This window comes from Henckelia pumila, chromosome 3, assembly GCF_033568475.1.
Source record: "Henckelia pumila isolate YLH828 chromosome 3, ASM3356847v2, whole genome shotgun sequence".
Lineage (NCBI taxonomy): Eukaryota > Viridiplantae > Streptophyta > Magnoliopsida > Lamiales > Gesneriaceae > Henckelia > Henckelia pumila.
The window spans coordinates 41518762-41540831 of record NC_133122.1 but is presented as its reverse complement, the minus strand read 5'-3'; the positions used below and the strand labels follow the sequence as shown (position 1 = coordinate 41540831).

The 22070-nt window shown below is 32.2% G+C and overlaps 4 protein-coding genes across 8 annotated transcripts; 1 reads left to right on the top strand and 3 right to left on the bottom strand.

Annotated features, from left to right (window-relative positions):
* Window positions 1-366: 366 nt before the first annotated feature.
* Window positions 367-2117, top strand: LOC140887774 (uncharacterized). 5 transcript variants are annotated; one of them, XM_073295240.1, is made up of 5 exons: window positions 408-544; window positions 631-720; window positions 962-1054; window positions 1146-1270; window positions 1679-2117. In XM_073295240.1, the coding sequence occupies exons 1-5, from the start codon at window positions 541-543 to the stop codon at window positions 1913-1915; spliced, it is 549 nt and encodes a 182-aa protein (XP_073151341.1). In that variant the 5' UTR covers window positions 408-540; the 3' UTR covers window positions 1916-2117. The 5 variants fall into 5 exon arrangements, with proteins under 5 accessions (XP_073151346.1, XP_073151341.1, XP_073151344.1 ...); XM_073295242.1 differs by having other exon boundaries at window positions 506-544; window positions 631-701; XM_073295245.1 differs by lacking the exons at window positions 408-544; window positions 631-720 and adding an exon at window positions 367-398.
* Window positions 2118-2220: 103 nt separating this feature from the next.
* On the bottom strand, window positions 2221-5947 carry LOC140887773 (transcription termination factor MTERF2, chloroplastic). Its single transcript, XM_073295239.1, has 6 exons — window positions 5183-5947; window positions 4094-4502; window positions 3629-3844; window positions 3288-3395; window positions 2925-3199; window positions 2221-2568 (listed from the first exon to the last, which is right to left on the bottom strand). Exons 1-6 carry the CDS (start codon window positions 5926-5928, stop codon window positions 2379-2381), a joined length of 1944 nt encoding a protein of 647 aa, XP_073151340.1. The 5' UTR covers window positions 5929-5947; the 3' UTR covers window positions 2221-2378.
* Window positions 5948-7868: 1921 nt separating this feature from the next.
* Window positions 7869-9116, bottom strand: LOC140892207 (transcription factor RADIALIS-like). The gene is made up of 2 exons (XM_073301018.1): window positions 8808-9116; window positions 7869-7957 (listed from the first exon to the last, which is right to left on the bottom strand). The coding sequence occupies exon 1, from the start codon at window positions 9082-9084 to the stop codon at window positions 8839-8841; it is 246 nt and encodes an 81-aa protein (XP_073157119.1). The 5' UTR covers window positions 9085-9116; the 3' UTR covers window positions 7869-7957; window positions 8808-8838.
* Window positions 9117-20433: 11317 nt separating this feature from the next.
* LOC140892921 (uncharacterized) lies at window positions 20434-21554 on the bottom strand. The gene has a single exon (XM_073301966.1). The coding sequence runs from the start codon at window positions 21343-21345 to the stop codon at window positions 20704-20706; it is 642 nt and encodes a 213-aa protein (XP_073158067.1). The 5' UTR covers window positions 21346-21554; the 3' UTR covers window positions 20434-20703.
* Between the last annotated feature and the right edge of the window lie 516 nt (window positions 21555-22070).

Here is a 22070-nt window from a genome sequence, read left to right as displayed (position 1 = left end):
CAAAATTGATTGCCAAATGAAATATTATAAAAAGGGGTAAATTGTGAATAAATCAAGCTTTAGTGATAATTACGATCCCGTTTGGTATCAAAAGCCAAATCAAAAAATCATTTTTTTAAAAATACTTTTTTAATTTATAAGGTGTTTGGATAGTCATTTAAGTGCTTAAAAAGTAATTTTTTAAGCCAAATTTAGAGTTTTATCAAAAGCCCAAAATTAGAACTTGAATAAATATTTTTTAAAAAAAAAAATCTTTGAAATTCAAATGGGCTCTACAAGTTTAGTTAAATATTTTGGAGTGAAATGTAATTATCGAAACTTGATTCCGGTCAGACCCGGTTTGTTTATATGCACGTAATGGACTTTCAGAATTGGGTCGTCTCATTTTAAGGGGAAAGGTACTGCTTCTTCCTCTTTCACTCACTCGCCCAAACTTCTGAATTCCTGTAATTTCTCAAGTTTTCAGCTTAATTTTCTGTGTTAAATGAGATCATCTATTCGAGATAATGACTGTGTGATCGGTGTCACCATTTTCTGTGAATGGGTATAAACTGTTTGATGAAATGTTTGAATTAATTTTATTGGCAACTGTGATTAATGTTTTGAATTTCCCCATATCTCTGTTTGTAGGCTTTGTGGGCCAATTAATATTAGCCTTCCCGATAGGCATTTTTGTGATCCTCACTCATTTCGTGATTCGGGTTTGTGCGAGTCCAGCTGGTTTGATCACTCTGTTTTTCTCTTTTTTATGCTTTGGTTTCAGTCGGTGTGGGGTTTATCTTAATTTAGATGCACCAGATCAGCAGTTAATATAAATCGTTTGACATGATATGGCTGATTTGAGGATATGAGAACTGAAAATTATGAATTTTTTTTGTCTAGATGTTTTAAAGATGTTTGAATCAATCAATTTGTGTTGTGTAAGCTCGGGTTCTAATACTGGTTTTGTGTTTTCACATAGTTGACAAAATGATGAATATCGTGGCATCACTCCAGAGAAGGTTGAGCATCCGGGATTTGATCACTAGCACTCCTGTTTATAATTCTGCCAGTGGTATGAAATTGCTCTTGCTTTTTTGTAATAGCAGCTCATATACTTTGCATTGCTGTATATGGTGAACAATTATTCGATTTGCACTATTCAGATGTATCTGGAGAGGGATTGAGCTTAATTTTCAGGCGTTGGGCTACTAAAAAGACGGCAGGATCTACAAAAAATGGTCGTGACTCACTTCCCAAAAATCTCGGGGTTAAGAAGTTTGGGGGAGAGGTGAGCATCAGAACATGAAATGGCAAAGAATCTTTATTGCTGAATTATGCATCTGAATTTTAATAACCTGGAGTCCCCCTCAAATATTTCAAATCAAAGGCATCTATGTAAAAACGTAAGCTTTTAATTAGATCGTTGATTAAATTTTATGGCTCAACTGAAAATAACATTTATTTAATCATCCCCTTCTTCTAATTGAATCAAGAGGTCTTTCAAAGTACAAAATTAGTGACAAGCGCCACATGAAATATTGGATGTGTGAATGCATAAATCTCTAGTTCTTGAACTAAGTAAGCAGGTGTTGTATCTCTTGATGTGAACCATGTATCTTAACCTTTATAAACATCATTCCTTCTTCCTATCACACGAAATCTTGAATTTTATAATGCAATTCTGCTTTGGGTGCAGAGAGTGATACCTGGAAATATAATTGTTCGCCAAAGGGGAACTCGTTTCCATCCTGGAAATTATGTTGGGATTGGGAAAGATCACACTCTCTATGCTCTAAAGGAAGGTTGTGTCAAGTTTGAGAGACACAAGCTGACTGGTCGCAAGTGGGTTCACGTTGAGCCTAAGGAGGGTCATGAAATCCACCCGGTATTTCTGAGCACTGATGCAGCTTCAAAGATGAAGACAACTGCTTAAACTTTGTTTCTCATCCGATGCACCAGTGCAGACTGCAGATGCTTACTTTGTTCTGGTGCCATATCTGTCCATTCCAGTAAGGCGTCGGTGATGAGATTTTGCTTTTGAATGCTTTGAATCCGAATAGAAAATTCACTTTCTGTGTTACGGATTGTCACAATTTTTTCCTGTGATGTTAATTATGACCCGGTGGTTATATTTAGTTGATGCTGTTACGCTTGTGTTTGAATATTTTTTTTGAAAAAATGCAAGTTCTCTGACTAATTACAAAACGTTCTAGCTCGATGTATGACGTTACTTGATGATCAATGCAATGAAAGGGGTAACCTAAGAAAGAGCTGCTATCGGTCAATGTTGGCTGTGTCCCGTATTCACATTACAAAATATGTACATGCTATACACTATGCTGAAACTATTGGGTTAGTCGCCAAATACATTTGTATTATTTGTAGGTATATCAATTTCAGTCTGTTGGCTGTTCATCCCTTATACCAGATTCGAATCTTCTTCGTCTCTCCACTACATCCGCGACCCTCGTGTGAAATTCGTCATCTGTGCTTGATAACATGTATCGCAGCTTAAAGTTTATTTGATTTTCCACCATGATCTTATGCCTTGGGATTATTCGTTCTTCAAGTGAATAGCTGAAAAACCTGCAAAAAATTCAGTATGCAAGAAAATGTCAATTCAAACATATAATTTTTTCCAGCCAACAAGTGTGATCCTTTCCCATGAAAATATAGCCATTGATTTCCCACTTGCAACCTCCTTTCACCACTACAATTTTACAGATTATGGGTCGATAACAAAAAAGTTGAGAGTGAATATTGGTTCAATTTGAATTTATTTCAAAATAAATCTCTACACATGTTAATTTGACCCGATTCCAACTAAACTACCACTGTTGGCCGACTAAATTATCATTTTTTAGCCTTGATCTTGTTGGGAAAACAACACTTTCAAGAAATCAAGATTGAATGAAAAACTAGTTACATTATTGGAGTGATACCTCGGAAATTCAATGACATCTTGCAAAGGCCGTACCATCATTCTCCGAAGGTAACGATATTTGGGTCGAAGGATGTCTATGTTGTATCGAAGCAGTGACGGAAAATCCGCAATCATCTCACCCAACACTGGTAACTTAATTCCAAGTGACAAAAAATACTTCACATTGTGATCAAGTTTATTAGCTATGCTGCATCCTAATAGTTCCGGTCCCAACCCAATCACCTTCCCAATGTCCCGTTGAGAAACTCCGGCCTTCGTCAACAAGAAAACGACCTGCATGTTTGAATTTTTGTGCAGGAACTTGAAAGTTCAGCTGCGACGCCAATAAATAAAGGAAGAATGATTAGAAGATGAGATGTACCACAGGCCTAATCTTCTTGTATAGGCTGTATGTCATCAAGGAGGGAAACCTAACAAGCATGCTGCCGATGGCATCATCTTGAACTCCGATATCTCGTAAAAATTGAACCTTCATAAATAATTTTAAGGTAAATGTCAACATATGGTACATGAGCAGCACTAAATGCCACAAGAGACCAAAATGTACCGAATTATGGTTGGATAGTTATTTCTCTTAACTTTGATAGGAGGGAAGTTGGGAGCCAAATATATTAAGCTTCACTTACACTATTGACAATTTGAAATACAATCTCTTTCCCAAATTAAATTACACATAATGCGACATCAGCAAGCAAGGCATACCTTTGGGACAATGGTGCTCTCAAGATCAATGCAGAAAATAATTGGTTTTACAGTTAGGATTCTTCTCATGCCATCTTTGGAAATTCCAAGGTAATAAAAGTACTTAATGAGAGGAATCCATCGTTCTTCGATGCTACATGCCATCAACTGTGGTTTAAATGCTAATAATCTCCCCACATCTTGATCGTCAAGGCCAAACTCCTTCAAATAAGCTACCTAGATAAATAAGCAAACATCTTCAGAAGTAATTAAATACTGCGAGTTTTTGGTGCATGAATAATACATAAACTAAGCATTTGCAGAATATTTGGGATCAACATATTGACTTATAGCACCAAATAAGCACATGTTTATAAATTTAAGGCCTGTGAAACTTCACAAATTCATAGAAAAACACCCACACAATGATGAGAAAATAACCATGATAATGTACTGGCTCCGTGTAAAGCATAGAACTTTAGGTACCTTTTTGTTCATCTCTTCGATGGAAAGGTAACCAAGAACCTTGGGACAGTCAAAAAGCATCGTTCCAAAGTCATTTTTATCCATACCCATATTCAAGTAAAACTCGACACGAGACCTCAGTTCTTCCATGCTAAAACACAGTACCTCCGGACATCTGCTGACTACGTAGCCCATCCAATCCTGCCTCACACCATTGCTCTCCAGATACATAACAATTTCATCCAATTCTTCCAAATCCCGTTCCAATGCAGTTTCTCCAGCTCGGGTCATAGCAACCCCGATAAATCTCCCTTTAACATGAATTGATTTCAGCCATTCAGCCAAATTTCTGATGGAAACAACATTTCCTTTTGAAGCACATATCAATTTCCCAATTTGGGGATATGATAGTGAATTGTGTTTCAACCACCTACATGAAATTCAAAATCGAAATTCATATAGTAGGCATTTTCTGAATTTGTATCATACAAACTAACTCATTCAAGATTCAAAGCTAGATGACCAAAGGTGAAAGCTATAATTCATAGTAAAATAGCAACTTCTCCTAGTTGGTAGCAGTTGCTTATCCAACTGATCCAAGAACTTTGTTGGCAAGCAACTATACATATTTTGTATTTTGAGGTAAAATAACATGAAATTTCTCGTCAGTTAGAGGTGCAAATGGGCCAAGGCGCCAGTTGCAAGCAGCTCAAGCAAAGCCTGGTAAAACTGAGCTTGGGTATTCGACTTCACTCGAACTTGAGCTATTGTATTTATTTAATTTTTTGAAATTATTTATAATATTATAAATAAAAGGTTGCATCCACTAAATTCATAAAAAACAATGCCACTTTGGTCATTTTAACATTGAACTTGTCGGAACTCGAGATTAAATGATGCTAGAACGGGTCAAGTAACTCGAACATACATTAAAGTTGAGCTCCAAATTCATTACTGGATCAAGCTTTAGCTCAAGTCCGTGTACCCTGTAGGCATTAGAATTGAGCTCCAAATTAACTGCTTGATCAAGTTCGAGCAATGTTGTGAGCTTGAGCAGCAAGGTGTGTTTCATGATATATTTTAGCTAAACAAGTTATATTATCTATTCACCTGATAAGATGAACAACACCAGATTCACGAATGAATGCCTTGGCACGATTGTTGTACGTGCAACCAGAGAATTCAGGCAACTGCTTCATGGAAGCAGCCTTAATCATGACACAATCAAGGAAATCAGCCAACTTGGAAATCAAATTCTCAGAATAAGTGATTCCAAACTTCCCATTTTTCATAGCCTCTTTGAAAACCTCCACAGTCACTTTCCTCCGGATTTCAAGTGCCTTCATAAGCATTTCATCATCCACATCCTCAGCACCATCATCAAGTCTACTTTTTTCCACTTCGAAAACACTCTTCACAGGTGGGGAAGAACTATTCACGAAAATGGAGCCCGGAAACTGTGGGGCTCTTTTGTTAACTAATGATAATTCCAACAGCTTCTCTTTATCTTCTTTGGAGAATTGCAGACGGTGTTCTTGTCTTCGCGGCGGCGGTGGAAGTGGGTTTTGCTGATCTTGGGGTGAGAGGTGGCGGATGAGGAAGGCCGCCGACTTTGCGTTGTGGGTCCGTAGAGAGTCATCTACAGTGCTCGGTAATGCGCCGGCGGGGACCGGGGTGTTTTCTTGGTCTGGGAGTGTATGCTGGCTGTGGGGGAGAGAAGAGCAAATGGGACGGAAATGGCGACGATTGAAGGCGATGGGGAAGAGATATAGATCGGTGACGCGTGGAGAAAACCGGCAGTCTTGGTGGCGGAGGACGGTGGCGATATGGTGGTTCTGTGGTTGGAATACCTGCATTCTAGTGTCTGAGGCCGAGTGGATAAAGAACGATCGCATATGACATAAATTACACCAAGTTATTAGTAAAAATTCTATTATTCTTCTTTATGTCAATTTCCCCAATTATTATTATTATTAATTTTTTTTTTTTGACAAGATTATTATTATTATTATTATTTTAACATTGGAATGTTTTATCAACTTGGCTTCCCCGATGCTATTCCATTGTTTTTTAAACAAGTTGCACTTCATGACATTTTGATTCATTAAATGAAGTATATGATGTTTCGTGATAAATAAATGAAAAAACTTTGGAATGCTTTAGAAAATGAGATTTGTTACAAGTTGCATGAACACCATGTATTTCCACAAGTTAATCAAGCTAAATATTTTAGGGTTAATTACATCTAATATTTTTGTTAAAATCTTTATGATTAATACATTTTTAAATTTTGAGGATGCATATTTTTGAAAACATGTAAAAATAAATGATGCGTGCGCCTAATACTTGAAAATCTAAGAATGAACGCATTCAATATTTGAAAGCATAATAAGTTAATATATATATATATTATAAGTTAATATATCATTTATTAAAAAGAGTTTTAATGATCTTGGGTTTTGACACTGCTAGTGAATGAAATTAACACAAAATTGAGAAAAAGTAGTAGAAGAAAAATAGATTTAATCAGAAATTAAGGATATAAGAACAAGTATATATTGAGATTATCTTGAACGTACAAAATCTATATGATATTGAGAAAAAGGTTGGAATGGTCTTGTGTTAAAAGATTTCAACGGATTATTTTTAAATATTTATAAGACTTTATTCCAAATTATAATATATTTGTCAAAAAATTTTATTTTCTCTTCTTTTCTTTCTTTCTTTATATATTTTTTTTAAAAAAAACAACATGCGAACAGCTTAAAAATAAAATATGTATCAGATAAGGTATTCATTTTATCATATATATGTTGGGCCTGTTGGTGGATTTTTCGATCCGGCTTCTAATGTATGCATTCTATTTGGGCTATGGGCTTTTCTCAATTAATAACATATTTTCGGACTTCGGAGTGTTGGGCACATTCGATTGAGTTGATAGATCACAATTTTGAAAGCCCAACCTACTGAATTTCTATGTACACAACTCCCATTTTCCAATAATAATTTATATTTTTGTCACCAAAATTTGAAATAAACCTTGATGTACGGAGCATCCAAAACTCAAAATAATTTTATCACCTACCCTTTTGGAATTTATATTTAATTTAGCATACTACTCCTATGAAAATGTCTTACAGGTTAATTTTGTGATGCGAGTCTCATTTTTGTCCCGACTGATCATGAAAAAAGATTATTTTTTTATGTTAAGAATATTACATTTCAGTTTAGATATGAGTCGTATCGATATGTCTCACGAATATAAATACGTAAACTGTCTCATAGGAGACTTTTTTTTAACATTTAACTGGCTTATCATATTTTGAGTTTTTTTTTTTCTGGTTAATTACATTACGAGCTTGGCCAATTAGATAAGAATAGGATACACAAAATATATATGGTGATGTATTTCATGATTCAAGTAGAGTGCAAACAAAACAATAACATCTCCACAATCTAAAAATTCTTGAATAATATGTCTTGATAATGTTACTTAATTGAAGTGTTTATTTAATCACTCCGATATTCAATTTACTTTCTTTCCTCAACATTTTATAGGTTTAAATATCACTTAGTTAAATGTATTAATTGTAATGGTTCAATAGAATAAAATCATAAACGATACATATAGCAGAATGAAATAAAATTGAAATCTCCGTTTCAGATTACGAGTACATGGTATATATCGCAAATAAAAACAATAAAATACATATATAATAAACTTAGATTTATATATAAATGACTGCATGCGCATATATATAGTATATGCTTTGCATGCATGATTCTCAAATCAACTTCAATTGCATACGAAATTATTCATATATATGTATTCTTGTCTGTATAATTTATTTGGTGGTTGTCGGGACGCAGATTCAGAATTTTCACCTGCAAAGGACCAATATTCAAGGTTGTTATCCACGACAAAATAATATTATTTAAAACAAAAAAAAACATTTAAAAATATTCTCATTATATAGGGACGTGCATGCATGGGATATAATCTAATGTTAAGATAATCTCGTGTTAGATGACGATTAAGGGAATATTTCCTAGAAAATTGAAAACATATATATTTACGTAGATATGTTTCATAAATTTATATTAAACTGCACGTGGAAACTGATCAAAAGGAAAGTGTGAGTAAAGAAAGAATAATTTCTTTAATCATGCATTATTCAAATTTGAGTTCCAAATATATATATATATATATATATATATATAAATAAATCAATTAATCAAGATAAATAATTTGGCGTCGATTAATGAACTTTAATTCATTTATAATATTTTATTCAATGTAAGCCATAAATTAATGGTAAAATTAATCAATATATACTTGTTTATATATATGTATTTTAAGCCAAATTATTAAATAGAATAAAAATATATAAAGTTGAGTTTTGTACGGTTCAAGCGCGTGTTGGACACCAATTCTATTATTCCACACACATTTAAATGTGGTCGCCTCCAGTCAAATTTTCCGAGTAAAATATTAAATTAATTAATGCAATAAAACTAGGAAATTGAATTAAAGTTGGAAAACAAAGAGAAGTAATGGCTACAAGTCCTCATATATATTTAGTATAGCAAGTGGTAAATAGTTCAATAATATAATTAATTGGTTTTTCAGAACTTATATTATATAGTTTAACAAATATAATTTTTTTTAAAAAAAATTCGAAAAAAGAAGTAGGCAAAATTTTATTTGTAGTATTACTACTACTACTACTACTACCTTTGGTCATTTCTCATGCTCCTCCTATATATCACTTTTTTCCAGTGGTCCAGTAGTTGGGAAATGGTACGTTGCCACTTTCAATATACTTCACATCCTCCACAAGATTCTCATAATGCCTCTTCACTTCTTCGGTGGTTCGCCCCCCGATCGCCTTGGCCACGTTGGTCCATCGGTCCGGTGTGTCTTTGTCATACACCGCTAACGCCTGCTCGAACGCCTTGTTCTCCTTGGCGCTCCAAGAACGTCCACGCGCGCTCATTGAACTCGAAGCCATTTGAAGAAGGAATAGTTAAAATATTAAGGGGGAATGAGGATTTAATTAAGATCACTCGATGTTACTAATATTAATTGATTTGGGATGTGCAAAAAGTGTTAGAAATGCTACCTCTTTTATAGGCTTAGGGTGGAGAAAAAGTGAGAGGGGGTGACGCAAGTTGGTCAATATTCTTGCAAAATGCATGTGAATTAGAAATTTGGGTGATTTGTCTTCTTAAAAACCACAAATGAACAAGGACCAAGAACAATTACAACCTTTGGAATCCGTAAGTAGATCCTCATGAATAAAATGTCGTAATAATAGATGATAGCTATATAGCCAAGAATATATATACAAGGCTATTTTGCACAAGTTTCTTAATTGATTTTATTTTAGTCACTATTAGTTAAAAATTTTGCATTACGATTACTTTTGTATTGTGCATGGAATATTGGTGGATATAATAAAGACTTATAATTGGGGAAATAATAATGATATGAAGTACGTAAGATTTGCGGTGTCTGCATTTTTTAGTACAAAACCGATTTTTAATATAAATAGAGGGTAAAAATAAAATCTAAAAAAGACAATGTTGTGGGTAAAAAGATCCTTATTAACATATAAGAAATAGTTAAATCGTCGTAATAAAAAATATATAATAGAAAACTTCAATATTAGTAGTGTATCATCGTCTTAATTTATTGATTTTGGTTATTTATGTTGTCAAATTTCAATTTTAATTGACTCGTTAGCTTTGTTTTTTTTGTAATTTTTATCATTTTTTCGGAAGCGGTACCAATATGGCTAGCCCTTGGCTTGGCTTCCACATCAAGATATGATGTGTGTAGTGCAACATTAACACTTTTGGTAAAAAAAAAAAAAAACCTAAAATAACAAATACTTGAAAGTTACGGGACTAAGGTAGTGTTTGGAAGAGCTTCTATAAGAAGCAATTTTCAGTTTTCCTTCACAAAATTTTGAAATTTTTGTGAATGAAAAGTTGAGAAGTGATTCGCAAAAGCTCTCCCCAACTCTATCTAAACCTGACTAGGGGTGGTTTTTCAGTATGCCGTTTCAAAAATATTGGTATGAAAAAAAATTCATATCGATACCGATATTCTGAAATATTGGTACGGAAAAAATTCATATTGATATAAATACCGAAAAAATTTTGGTGTACCGAAAAAATATATGTATATCGAAAAAATTTTGGTACGGTATGCCAAAAATTCGGTATTTTGATCCGATATGCCAGCCCTAAACCTAACCACAAACATTTGACAACATAGAAGACTGATATCGAAAAAACACAAACATAATCAAAATTAAAATTTTCTCAAATTAAAATACAAACCACCATTGTATTCATGACATAAAAGGTACCACCGAAAAATATATCATACCAAGAAACATTGAGTGACCAAACTAAACAAATTTTTTTCTTTTTTTGTACAAATGGCCGTCACGAGGGTGAAAAATGTACTAGTTTGTACAGGAAAATTTTGGTTTTCTCATGACATGATAATCACCATGCATGCATTCATTTTGCTTCCCTGAGTTTTTGTTTTGGTGTAGTGTACTTGTGCCCTTCGAGCTAGACAACATTCCAAGAACTTATAGCTGGCTTTACCTTAAATACATACAAGCATTTTTATTTTAAGAATTAAGATTTGTAGCCCATTGTAATTGAACAAGTACGTGCATCATGTACAAAACAGGGGCCCTTTGCTTTCTATTTCTTTAATTTAACCCTTTCTCCAATCCATGTCAAGAAAGAGAGAATAAGAAGTTTTGGTGTTTAATTCACTCACTAATTCAAGAAATGGATTCAATTAGTTTCATGGATCCTCTCTTACTCTAAGAAGAGGCACAATGTTTTTAACTTTCGTGGTTTTATCTCACATATATATAACGGAATCGTATATATAATTTTATTTGTTTTTTTTTAATTGATGTTATTGATCAATAGAGATTTTTTAGCCATTTTTATAATCAGAGTATACTATACTCACGTGTTCGAAATCACGTTAACAATTGTCAATAGTACATCATCATTTCTTGCATGCATGATACATCAGGGGAAATTCTATGCTACCCCAAGGGCATTGCCCTTGAGGTGGCGTGGCGTGATTGGTTAAAATTAGTTAATCTTATGTGGGGCCCACTAATTTTAACCAATTATACTTTGTCACACCACCCCAAGGACAGTGCCCTTGGGATAGCATAGACTTTCTCATGCATCAGATCATCAGTCCGATTAAAATATTATTGGAATGGGAGATTTTTTATGTTACAACTATGATCTAATATTTATTTCCTATTTTAATTGTAAATGGGCAATATATATGAATTCAATCGTGTATGTATAAACAAATTACCAATAATTACTATATTTTACACACACCCATCTCACGTAATGGCAATCCAACGATTTGATTATAAATCATCATCATCATCATCGTCATTTTTATTTTTATTTTTATTTTTATTTTTATTTTTATTTTTTGAGTTAAAAGGTCCAAAAAGGAAAATATATTATGTATACCACCATATATAGATAGACATCATACACGGGTGTCATCAAGCCACGTTCCGAATACTAGTGTACATGCACATATAATTGATATAGAATTAACATGTATATATCGCAAACATTTTCACAAAACATAATACATGTATTTTGAAATAGATTTTTTACTTTTTAATTTCCAATAATATTACATGTATAATTTTTCTACTTCTTTTTGAAAAAATGTGTTTGAATGCCATCTTACGTGTAGGCTCGTTTCATTACATTACATGGTATATATCCATATGAAGATAATAATTTTCAATTTATTTTGAAATTGTCGTGGAATTTTTGCATATTTCACATAATTTAATCAAACTCAAATTTTATAGTTTGTACATTCCATCTAAACAAAAAAGAGATTTTGTATATAACATATACACACGCACACACTGACACACACACACAAAAGAAATACGTATGAAATTCGAAAAATTTTCGTTCCAAAAAAATAAAATAAAAATGAAGTGTCAAAATCCGGATAAAATATCGATTGATTCTTTTGTAGCAAGCTAGTGGGATTGGGTATCCTCATATATGGTCCCTTCGTCGGTTGAAATTTGATACTAAAATATTCATTCATTCTTCATTTCTTCGATCGATTCCAAAAGCCACTTTTGATAATAATTAATGAAAAAAGCTAAGGGTTGAAAAAGCATATTTGGCTTATATATATATAGAGGAGCCTTCGTCGACATTGGGGAATTGTGGACATTAGTATGACCACTTGTTTATTTTAAATTATTTTATGGACTATTTTATCATGAAAAGTTTTGATTTTTGTTTATAATATATATGCTTATAAGAACGAGTATTTTGACGAACTAAAATAGTTTTTTAGAGAAATAAAATCAATAACAGAAAAATCTAAAGAATATGGAATAATATCGAAGATTAAGTGTAGCTCTATGGAAAAATCTCACTACTCGAAAGAGAGCAAAAGCGAAAAAAAAAATGCAATAATTGGAATATTCTTGTTTGGCTATATTGAAAATACGCACCATAGCATATGTTACACAAAAAATTTACGCGCTAAAGTACATTAATAAAATCACGACCAAACTTAAAACTGTTGTAGATCTTTTTTTTTTTTTAAAGGTTAATATATATGTTTTATTCAAAATAATCTCGATAGTCTTATAAACTCTAAAAAACCATGCATATTAGGTCTCTATGGTCTCACGAAATTATATTCGCGAGATTGGTCGACTAGCTCATATTGACCTAAAAATAAATATTTTTTCATTGATCGAGTTCAATATGATATCCGTATTACAAAATTGATTCATGATATTGTCTTTTAAGTTGTTGTGTATTTACAAATTGCGATAATTGGAGGTAACACAAAATTCATCCACATTGTCATTGAGTTCATCATTATCCTTCCAATTAAGAGAGTGTTTGCGACCACTAAAAATAAGTATTTGTAGATTTTTTTTCTTTACAAGATTGTTAAGAAAAAAAATTCTATATTCAGTACTTATTAATATTTTTAGAGTTTTCAAACACTATAAGTCTATTTTATCTCGTTCCGATATCGACGGCTCTTTCATCAAACCCTCGATTGGCCTCGAACACGTCTCCAGTAGTATAATAGCAATATATGTGTGATTTATGATCAATCTCGTAAACTCAAATTAAAACTAGAGAAATCAAAAGCTAGCTAGGGGGTCGGGACCTCGACAGACAAGTTGCTTTATGCATTAAACTTACTTGGTCCTTGAGGCAATTTGTGCCAACCTAATGAATAAATATTTGTGGTCCTCCAATGATTAGTCGAAAGGAACATGTGATTCTTGCCCAGGATCATACCACGTAGAAGAGAATCGATGTGTTTTTGCGAATAGAAGACGCAGCTACCTTTATCTACACACATATTATTAGGAATCCATTGTCACGAGTAATTATGCTTTGCCTTCTTGGAAAATAACATGTGTGAATCTCTAGCTTACAAGCTCCCCCCTATGCATAGGATGGTCCTTCTCACAACTTGGATATTTCACGATTCGATGTATTTAGTACGAATTTTGAATTTTTAGAGAATAATATGTGTGAAGTTTTTGGTGTGGTATTTGTGCTCATATAATATAAGAGGAACAAATGCCCCATATGGTGTTGTCCATGCATTTTGAGGAACGAGGATGTGTGTTGTCCATGCATTTGGGGGAAACGAGGGGACCATGATTTTATTATTCCAAAAGCATTGTGATATTTCGATTTGTAGCATACCACATGATGCATGCATGCTAATTAAATAGGTGATCATGATTTTTTTTTTTGAATATAAAGAGAATATAATCTTGTATGGAAAATGATTTGATAATATTGCAAAATATACAAAAATGTTGCTTTGGGTGGCTTTTAAGTTCTACTAATAGTTTAGCATGCATGTTCTTGAAGTATGGAGTAAATAAGCCTCGGACATACAACCTATAAAGAGTATCTTGTGAATTTCGTCAATTCTGTCATATTTACAATAAATGTAATAGTAGTATTTCATGAGTAATCCAAATAAGATATTCGTCTCACAAAATTAACCTATGAAACTATCTCACATAAATTTTTATGAATTATTAATTATTAGGGATCATAAAAAACATTAAACTAATCTTCAATTAAAGATTTAATAAAAAAAACCAACAAATACACACACACACATGTATATATACATGGGAAAATGATTTTTTGGTCAATTAAATTATTCAAATTCGAATTTTGCTCCATTAACTTGTCAAAGCTAGGTTTTCGTACAATAATTTTTAATTTTAGATTATTTTAGTATAATTGTTGACGTGACATCTGACAAGTTAGTAATTTTCAATGCCATATCATCATTTTTTGGTGTTATATATATTAACAATTGAACCAAAATAACCAAAAAAATTTGTACAATCATAGTTGAATTTTTAAATTTTCCCTTGAAATATGTGATAAAACATCATGAATTGGCTTAGGGACAGCAACCCTCAAAAAAATTATATAGAATTTAAACTTTGATTTGGTTATAATCAAGGGAAAAGGGTTTTGTCGAAATGGTGATAACGGGTGTGTGCCTTTGGCATGTATATGGATTGATCATAAGATAGGATTCGAAAATGCCACACAAGTGCAAAAAGGGGAAAACTGATTCTATTAGGGCATATTATATATAGCCAGGGACCATCAAGATAGCTACGGAAAGGGTCAATTCCTAATTAATTCATAAAAACAATTGCTATTTTTTTCGTATACTTTTTTGGAAAATTTAAGTGTTTGTCATTACCATACAATTCATATCACCTCTTATTGAAATTTATCGACACGATGATGATAATATATTGTTGTGATAAGAATTGAATGACTACTTTTAATTAGTTACAAGAGACCATGTATATTTCTATCTTTATTTCCACATATATAAATATAAAGTTTCTATGACGAACAATTATGTGAGCACTTACGGACCTATTTCATTGTATTTTAAGTTCCTAATATTTTCATCTTTTAGTAGTTACTTTTTCAACTAAGTGACAAGCCAATAACGACAATATTCACTAGGACAATAAGGTATATGGGCCATACTAGTTTATATGAACCTTGCCCAAGCTTATCAGGGCCTGGTTATGAAAGAAATGAAAATTTTGAGTTAAGCGCACTGGAATAACTAGCCCAACATTATGGGGCCTCGTTATATTGGGCCCTTGACCGCAGCTTCTAAGCGGGACTGTTTCCTCATAGTATATTACAAAATCAAAAAAAAAATAAAATTTGTCTCTTTTGTATAATTTGATGGCTAAGTTTTTGCTGTTGGACCTTTGTGTTTTTAGTTTTTTATATTAGTTTTTTATATTTTCGAGATTAGTCTGATATTCCCTTTTTCCTCGGTTTCTATTTTGTATTAATGCTGGATGTGTTTATGGGATCAATATATGTTATCCTCAGGGTAGCACCCAAAAATTGATCTGAACGGACCAGATCAGTTTGCATATCAAATGATTTGACATGTTGATTTGATCTGGGTCGTCCAGATCAGCTTGGGGTGCTATCCTGAGGATAGTCAGTGGACTTGTACATTAATTTTTTGGCTATTTATGATATTGAAGTATGGCGAGGGAGGAAAAATGAGAACGAAGATAAAGCTCTTTAATGCAATCTAGAAAGCATCATAGTTTTTTCTCGTGTCTATTTTAGGTCCACCCTTTTGGAAAAAAATCTATTATATTACGATTATTAACAAGAAATAAACTAAGAATTAACAAGGCCGATCTTGCACCAGCCCTTTCCTAGGCTCGTTTGACTCGAACCACTCGAGCCACTCGAGTCCAAACCACCCTCACACAACCTAGGAACCCCTGGCCAGCAACTGGACGCATCCATGGCTAAAAAAAACGTGAGCATGATTCAACCCATCCAAGAACAAGGCGCATAACAACAAAACCAATCGATTTTTCTGAAATTTTTTTGAATAATTCTGATAATCACACACACACGCATAAACACTGATATGGCATAAAAAAAATCGAAAGAAAACATGCCTAGCACCGAAGATTGAAGAGAAGTAGGCGTAGATGACGATTCCGTGACGACGGGACGATGATCAACCACCTTGGAAGCTTAAAATCGATCTCCTAAGAAGTTTTCTGGCCTGGCACGATGAAGGAGATGAAGAACAAGGGAGGGGGTGGCGGCTGAAGGATTGAACGTAAGGTTGGGGTTTATTTTTTTATTTTTTATTTTTTTTGGTGATTTCTGATTAATTTAGAATATAGGGTAATTAAAATATTAATAAGGGTTTTAAATATAAAATATACAACTTAAAACTCCAAATAAAAGTTAAGAATCTGATAACTCATTTAAAATCCCGAAATATGAATTTTAGGGAATTTTAAAGGTAATTAAAAGTCAATATTTTGGCTAAATTTGGATAAAGATGGACTCCTAAAATTATATAAAATTAAATACTGATAATTTTGAGGAGATAAAACTCAAAATAATATTTTTGGGCTCTTAAAAGGCTCATGAAATACATTGGATAGAAAGTTGTCATCTCGTCCGTCCACGGTCCCGTCTACGCGATAAAATAATTTAAATACCAAAAATCATAAAAATCTCAAATTATGGGTTAAATGCTTGAAAATAAATCTTAAAACATGCACAAATAATTCACATAATAATTTAACCCATAAATCTAAAATTTTAAATAAATAAATTTCCTAATTATGCATGCGAATTTACGTATTAAAATACCGGGTGTTACATATTAAATTGAAATAATAAATCAAATCGATTTCATTTGTAAATCGGTTTGGCGTTTTTTAATAAAAAAAAATGTGTTCATTCAATTTGGTTCGGTTATTTTTGTAAACAAATCAATCAAAACAAATAAATTAATTTTTTCAGTACTATTTATTATTATTTTCATTAAATTCAATTTTTTATTAGATATTTTAAATAAAACTTTTGATTTTAATTTCTTTTGAATTTTTTTTGTAAATCCCATTATTTTTTTATATTACTGAAATAATCGCAATGTAATATCATTAAGCATAGTTGATTTATGGAAAAATTACAAATTTAGTCTTGTATGTTTGTCACTTTGCGATTTTGGTCCTCTATGTTTTCACATTTCAGTTTTAGTCCTACATGTTCTGATTTTTGGCAATTTTGGTCTTTTTTATTAAAAAATGCTTACGTGGCACTGTGCACGTCAGCTCCACATCAGCACTGAATTGGTGCCACGTCAGCGCCACGTCGGAAAAAAGGACTAAAATTGCCAAAAAAATAAAGATAGCGAACTAAAACTGAAATCTAAAAATATAAAGGACTAAAATCGCAAAGTGACAAATATACATGACCAAAAACGCAATTTTCCCGTTGATTTATTTGTTATATGTATAATTATTAATGGTAACTTTAAAAAATTAAAGTTTCATTAATTTAATTAATAATTATAATGATTTTAATAAGTACAAACGATAATTATTTGTATTGTTTAATCAAAACACTAAAAAGATGTATTTTTTTTGTTTATTATCAGTTATATACTTATATTTTTGCTATTATTTGCCTTGCAATTCCTTGATATTTATACTAATTAATCTTGGCCATCCCATATATTAATTTGGGGAAATAGTCTATTCTGGTGATCTTTGTACGTAGTTAATACTGCAAACACACTTTCATACTCTCTTACCATTCTACACTTATTAAATTAATATCCTTAAAATCTACATGTACAATTATTTTATATATTCTACTAAAATATTCACTAAATAAGCCTAAAATAAGAAATTACTTTCTAAAATTTACTTTCTCAAACATTTTCTTAATATGCATGAAAATATACATTTGTCTATATATATATATATATATATAATTTCGCGTGTACGTTTAGAGTTTAATTAGCATGAGTGAGGGTTAATTAAAGTCATGCATGCATGCATAAAATATACAGAATGAACCCACCATATATACCTCAAAAAAATAATAATGTTATGCGAATTAAGACTGTTTTTCCTTCCTACCTTTAGACGTAGATATTGATCAAAATCAACCCCAAGCAGAAGGCATAAATTCCCATGACAGATTCTGAAGCTTACCATCCACACATTAACTCATCCAGCTTTCAAAGCTGAAAAGGAGAAGCAAAAAACAAAACCCCATACAATGTAAACATCTCTTTTACCTCAAATATTGCGTGTTAAAATAAAAATCCTAAAATTTTAAAATATAAAGGGAGCATGAGAATCACGTACTCATACTCCTTTTAGTGTGGGAAAAAAATGAACTGTATAATTAAAGAAATTAGAAAGAAAAAGTTAATTAAAGATACATGAATACAGTATGTTTGTCACTTTGCGATTTTGATTTTTATGTTTTAATATTTTAGTTTTAGTCCTGCGTGTTCTGATTTTTGGCAAGCAATTTTAGTCTTTTTTTCTTCGAAAGTATTTATGTGACACTATAAACGTCAACTTCACATCAACACTGCTTTGGTGCCACATTAGCACAACGTCGAAAAAGGACTAAAATTACCAAAAAACAAAGATAACGGACTAAAATTGAAATATGAAAACATAAAGAAACAAAATCACAAAATAACAAACATACATATTCAAAAAAGTAATTTTTCCGTGTTCGATTTATGATCATGAATCTAGTTATATATATATATATATATATATATATATATATATATACATTAGATCCTTAATTCATGAGATTTAATTAAAGTGGCCAACATTTATCATCAAGCATTGCTAGTGTTTGATACATTAGATCCTTAATTCATGAGATTTAATTAAAGTGGCCAACATTTATCATCAAGCATTGCTAGTGTTTGACGCAGTGATTTTGGTCCATTTAAAATAACATATTATATACGCAGATTCCAATAAATATTCCATCAGTCAACAAAAAATGGATTGGAAAAAGTGGGAATTAAAGTTAAAGTCGTGTTTCATGAAAATGTTGACTATCGACAATCGCGCAATTGCAGACCATAAACATTAAATTGATCCGGAGAAAGTTTTCACTATATAATTAATTTTTTTATTTGGATAATGACATAATTTGTATAAAGACACTTTTTTTTTTTTTGGGACATCGTGGAGGTATCAATTCTGCGGTGTAAGAGCTGAGTCATTTTTGACAAATCGTATAAAACTACCTTTAATTTGTTCTTGTGGCTTTATCCTTTTTATTAATTGTGTAATCATCTTGATTAAGGATTAGTCATCATGATATTGATGATTAATTGGATATATATGTTGAACCAAATATATTAATTTGCTTCTGTCTCAAATGGAGGACAAAAGAAGGGGAGATTTTATATATAGCTATAAGAATTATGCACGGATATAATAAAATACATATGGGTATATATATATTCATAAACCATAAATCATTATATGTGAGAATTATAAAGCAATATATTATTAGATCCAACAAGAAAAAATTATGTTAAATTTTTGGTATGATCCATATATTGGATAAATTAAATTATATTGTTGTTAAATGTTTGGTATCGATTTTTTTGTTGGGAGATTGATAAAGGATGATAATTTACACGTAGAGTAAAATGACTCATCCTCCACCATCAAAATGGTGGGATTTTGGGATGAAAATACAGCCAAAATAATAGCAATAACTGATTACATCAATAATATAGAATTTAATGCACGCACAAACATTAAGTGTGGAAAATTTCAGATTTATTTATATATTTGTCTTTCCTCATTTTGGTTACGTTATTAAATTTCAACTTTAATCTTGAATGTTTCAATTTTTTGCAATTATAATTATTTTTTCTCATGAATATTGACACTCGCGTTGCTATTTATATGTCAGTGAAATGTCGACATCACATCTATATAACATAAACTCAAGCTAAAACTTGACAAAATATAAAATCAAAATTAGAAAAAGACAAAATTATAAGAGTGGAATTGCACTTTTTCATCAGTAATAATGTTTGTGGCTTCACTTGATAACCACTAAAATGAATTTAAAATCGAGTTTTAATCAGATTTTTTTTTTGAGGATAATTAATCAGATATTCGATCTAATAAATGTTTGTGTTTGCGTAACACGTGTGCATTAGCGGTTAAGCATATTTCGAAGATTCATACTCCACAATCCTATCTGAAAATTTAATTTGAAGCATATATACTTAATTTTATAATAATATCATAAAACAAGAAATTAGTTCAACGAGCGATTCTAACTCGAAATATCATTAATTGATCTACATACATACATACATACATACATACATATATATGTATATATATATATATATATATAAATAAAGAAAGAAATAGAAATTCATTTTGAACTCCATATATTAATTTTACCATGTACTAAAACAGTGGAAGAGTTCTAATACAAACATTTTTTTAAAAAAAATTCACTTAGAACTCCATAATCCATATATCCACACCAAGTCAACTTAAATTTCGGTAGTGTTTAATTGAGAGATTTTCTAAAAATACTTCTTAGTTTTTTTTTCACGATATTTCAAAATTTTTTTTTTTTCGTAAAAGAAAAACCGAGACGTTCTTCGTTGAAAATGCTTCCAAACGCTACCTTCATACATCGGAAAGTGCTTCTTCTTCCCTGAGCAGCCGCTGCTGCCGCGCGATAAATGCCTCCACGGCCTGCCGGAACTCTTCGCCGCTCATCTCGTCCTCCGCGCAGTACGAGGTGATGCCACCGTTCGCCGCCGCAGCATTCTTCCTCCCACTGCTCGCATTAGTAGCACTCCTCTGACACCTCTCCGTCATGCTCCGTCTCAACTCACGGCGGCGCTCCTCCACCTGCGCCACCCTCAGAACTTTCTCCGACGCACTCCTGTTCATCACCTCCACGTCTCTAGGTTTCCCTTTACCGCTGGTTGGATGGTTCCGGCGGCACTTTTCCACGTACTCGTCGTAAAAATCGGTCCCCTTTCCGGCGGAGAATCGGCCGGAATTCAACAGAAGAACGGCGACTATCAAGTTTCCGATCAAGAAAACGAATCTTGGGCTTATCAAAGTCAGCAGAAAACCCCTGAAATGCTCTCCCGGAGACTTGACAGAAAATGGGAAGTGCGAGCAGAATCGAACGACGATGATCGTGAAAACAAAAAGCTCCAAGAATCGAAACACAGCCGTGATTCTCTGAATCTTAACGTACTTTGAAATTGCGTTGGCTTTTTCTACTCTTACATTACAAAACTTTAGTGAATCCATTTTTTTTCTTATATCTAATATTTACAATTATATCATGATATGAAAGAAATAGAGGGTACTTAATTTTCTTTCTTGGCTAATTATATTTTGCCACAAGTTTTATATAAGAATTTGAACATGAGAGAGCATGATATGAATCCATCTTGTAGAGAGAAAGAAGAAAAAAGTGGGAGATTTTTGATTGAGAGTGAGAGTTCTTAGATGGAATATATAAACGGTAGGATTTGCAGTAATGGAATGTAATTGGAAGTATTTATAGGCAAAAGTTAGATTCGTTCCCCTTTTTCTTTTTTACTCACTCACTTTGCTTCCAAAGCGACAAAAATATTTGGATTTCAATTGAATTTAGAATTCCACATATCTTTATTTCTAATAATTTGGTGATAATATAACCTTCAATTTCAGTCCATCATGATGGGTAGTAGCACATTTTATATTAATTAATCTAATTAGAAAATGGGGTTTCATATATAATCATTAAAGGGTTTTGAGTTCAAGAATTGGGCGCTAGCTTACACCTTTAGCTAGCTAGCCACAATCCATCTTGAAAATCCTACAAAGAGAGGGCACTTCTTCCTTTCCAGAAGAAGCTGATTTCTATATCACTATTTATGATTTAAAATATTTTAATTTTTTGAGTATATATTTTAAGGTGATCGATAGTTGAATATTTGGGCTTAGCAGCATCATCGGATATTTGCCGCGCCTCTAACTTTATTTCGTGG

Bases quoted from the DNA above. Each gene is read 5' to 3' on its own strand.
- LOC140887773 (XM_073295239.1), bottom strand. From the start codon at position 5,928: ATGCAGGTATTCCAACCACAGAACCACCATATCGCCACCGTCCTCCGC. The intron at 4,503-5,182 runs GTGAATAGATAA...AATTTCATGTAG, and splicing joins GGTGTTGTTCATCTTATCAG to GTGGTTGAAACACAATTCAC. The intron at 3,845-4,093 runs GTACCTAAAGTT...TTATTTATCTAG, and splicing joins TCGAAGAGATGAACAAAAAG to GTAGCTTATTTGAAGGAGTT.
- LOC140892921 (XM_073301966.1), bottom strand. From the start codon at position 21,345: ATGGATTCACTAAAGTTTTGTAATGTAAGAGTAGAAAAAGCCAACGCA.
- LOC140887774 (XM_073295240.1), top strand. The intron at 1,055-1,145 runs GTATGAAATTGC...TGCACTATTCAG, and splicing joins TGTTTATAATTCTGCCAGTG to ATGTATCTGGAGAGGGATTG. The intron at 1,271-1,678 runs GTGAGCATCAGA...CTTTGGGTGCAG, and splicing joins TTAAGAAGTTTGGGGGAGAG to AGAGTGATACCTGGAAATAT.
- LOC140892207 (XM_073301018.1), bottom strand. From the start codon at position 9,084: ATGGCTTCGAGTTCAATGAGCGCGCGTGGACGTTCTTGGAGCGCCAAG.